The sequence below is a fragment of the Galeopterus variegatus genome, unplaced genomic scaffold (genome assembly GCF_000696425.1).
Source record: "Galeopterus variegatus unplaced genomic scaffold, G_variegatus-3.0.2 Scaffold365, whole genome shotgun sequence".
In the NCBI taxonomy this organism is placed as follows: domain Eukaryota; kingdom Metazoa; phylum Chordata; class Mammalia; order Dermoptera; family Cynocephalidae; genus Galeopterus; species Galeopterus variegatus.
Genome location: NW_007726476.1, coordinates 428,587 through 431,563, shown reverse-complemented (window position 1 = coordinate 431,563; position 2,977 = coordinate 428,587). Strand labels below are relative to the sequence as shown.

The window sequence follows — 2,977 nt, the reverse complement described above, 5'->3', positions numbered from 1 at the left end:
CACTTCCCAAGCGGCGCACTATCCAGTGCGCAACCGGGCCGGCCCCAGGAGTTTGATCTTTTTAAAACATAAATTAGAATGATTTCTTTCTCTTTTATCATTTTTCAATGACTTCCCATTACACACAGAGTGGAAGAAAAAAAAATGTTGGCACAGGGCCGGCCCGGTGGCGCACTCGGTAGAGTGCAGCGGCGCTTGGGAGCGCGGCAGCACTCCCACCGAGGGTTCGGATCCCATATAGAGACCGGTCCGCTCACTGGTTGAGCGTGGTGCAGGCGCAACACCGAGGGTTGCGATCCCGTTGCCGGTCACGAAAAAAGACAAAAAGGAAAAAAAAAATGTTGGCATAGCTTAAAAAGTCCCTTCCTACCTCTCCAAATTCATCTCCTAATCTTCCTCTAACATCATCAATAACAATGGCTTTTTTTTTTTTTCCTGTTCCTCAAATTAGCAGGATTCTTTGACCTCATGGTCTTCGCACATGTATTCCTTCTGTTCAAAATGATCTTTTCTCCTATATTTTGCCAAGTCTCACTCATTCTTCAGGTCTTAATTTAATAGTTGCTTCTTGAAAGAGGTCTTCCCTGAGTCCCACACTCTAAATTAGTTAGCCCTACTATTATTCTTCATGGTATGCTTGACTCCTCAACTTTGCACTTACCAAGGGTTATTATTATTTTCTTGTCCTGTGTGAAAGAGACCACATCTATTTTGTTCAGTAGCCATTCCCTAAATATTCACTGGATTAACAGTTCTACATAGCTACAAATTGCAGATAGAAATGAGCAAATGCATTGTGTATTAATGGTTGCTAATAAATTTCAGTCCAGTGATAGATATACTTTTAATTTTTTCATAATTTACAGATGATTTTATGATCATGCTAAATCCTGAAATATGCAAAATGTCTTAAAATCAGGCCCAGAGCTTTTGTTCAGTTCCATTACCATCAGCCCTATCACTCTAGAATTTCAGGGTTTTACCAACCAGGGATGACCTGAGTTGACCCAAATTGGAGAGGACTCCCCCCAGATTTACACTGCCTGGCTTGATCCAGTTTAAACTAAATCAGGTGGAACTAAATCAATTTCTAGGACTTGGTTGAGAGGAATACAGAATGAATGACTATCACTTATGTCTTTCTGCATAAAGTGAAGAATTACCAGCTCTTCTCCTGAAAGACAGGTACACTGTAAGCTAATAAATTGACCTAAAATAAAAGTGAAACATATATACATATATTAAATAAAGATATGTACACATATATAATATATATATATTAAATTTAAAAATATATTAAAGGTATATGCAAATCTCTTTTGCATATGGTGCATAAAAATAAAAATAGTAACACTGTGTAATTTACATGACTGTAGTCAGAGGAAAAATTATACATTAACTCGAAAACTTTTATGTCAACACTTACCTGTATTACACTTATTAATAATAAAACTTTTACATGATATCAAAATAAATTTCTGAACTGATTTTTAAACACTTTAACCTTTATCTTTCCATATATATCTATCCCAGGGATGAAAATACATGGTATCTGGAGAAAAATCCTGATAAATTAACAATAATGATGCAAAAGCTTTTTGTGTTTGCATTTACTTGGGCATTTGGAGGAACTTTAAAACGTGAAGATGAACATGAAGATGATATACTGTTTTGTTCAAATTTTGAATATAGTCCCCTCGCAAAAGTAACCTATAATTTTGACAACTTTGTTCATGAATTATTTGAAAACAATTCAGAAATAGGTAAGTTCTGGGGGAAAAGTCATAATTATGCTTGTTTAGAATATTAATTAAAAACTATGATTGGGCTTATATTGATTAGGTTCATCTTTTAAAATGTGAAGTTTAAAGGTAAGATGGGGTTAATAAGTACACCCAGCACCCTCACTCCCTCCAATGAAAGGAGACTGAAGATAATTAGATCCTGTTAATCTGTACGGCCCATTAGCTAAGAATGGTTTTTATATTTTAAAAGGATTGTAAAGGAAAGCAAAGAATATGGAACAGAGATCATATGTGTCCTGATGTTTTAACCATATTACCTTGGGTGAAATATGAGGAGGCCAGACACAGATTAACAGAAAAAACTGGAGTTTTTCAATTTTGCTATACTCACAGCTTCCTGAAGAGAAAGAGCACAGCACATAGGCCACTCAGGGTGGAAGCACCAGGGTCAGTCACAGGAGAGGAAGAAAGGGAACTGTGAGCAAATACTTTTATTGTGGTTTCTGCAGGAAGGAGTGGGCAAAGCAGGGTAAACAAGGTTAGGATTGTCTCGTTTGCATGATCTCAGCAGGTTCTGGGGCATAGTGATAGACCCTGGTTGTCTGGTACCTGGCCCTGGTGGCGGGTATATAGTTACCCAGAGTATGAGAGCTCAATAAGGGAGATGGTTGAAGGTGTGGCCTTAATCCAATCTGACTGGTTCTCCTTATAAGAAGATGAATTTTGGACACACAAAGAGGCAATAGAAAGTAAATTTCTGTTGTTCAAGCTACCCAGTCTGTGTGTATTTTGTTATGGCAGCCCTAGCAAACTAATATTAGTCTTTTCAACAAATGGTTCCAGAACAACTGAACAACCATACGCAAAAAAAAAAAAAAAAGGACTTGACTAATATTATGTACAAAAATTAACCCAAATGAATGATAGACCTAAAATAAAATGTAAAATTATGAAATTCTTAGGAAAAAAACTGGTGAAAATCCATGTGTTCTTCAGTTAGACAAAGAGTTCTTATGTTCAACACCAAAAGGATGACCCATAAAAGAAAAAAAAAAATTTTTAATTAAAAACATTTGCTCTGGTCAGTTAGACAAAGAGTTCTTATGTTCAACACCAAAAGGATGACCCATAAAAGAAAAAAAAATTTTTTTAATTAAAAACATTTGCTCTGGGCATTTCCAAGAGCAACAAAAGGCGAATAATTCTTTCAACAACGATCCTACATCGACAAA

General features: G+C 36.1%; 1 protein-coding gene across 1 annotated transcript in view; it reads left to right on the top strand.

Moving 5' to 3' along the window:
* DNAH14 (dynein, axonemal, heavy chain 14) overlaps positions 1 to 2,977 on the top strand; it is a 390,354-nt gene that overhangs the window by 234,729 nt on the left and 152,648 nt on the right. Inside the window, 2 exon segments of the mRNA XM_008567995.1 lie at positions 1,534 to 1,763; positions 2,178 to 2,222. Coding sequence (XP_008566217.1) covers positions 1,534 to 1,763; positions 2,178 to 2,222 — 275 coding nt within the window.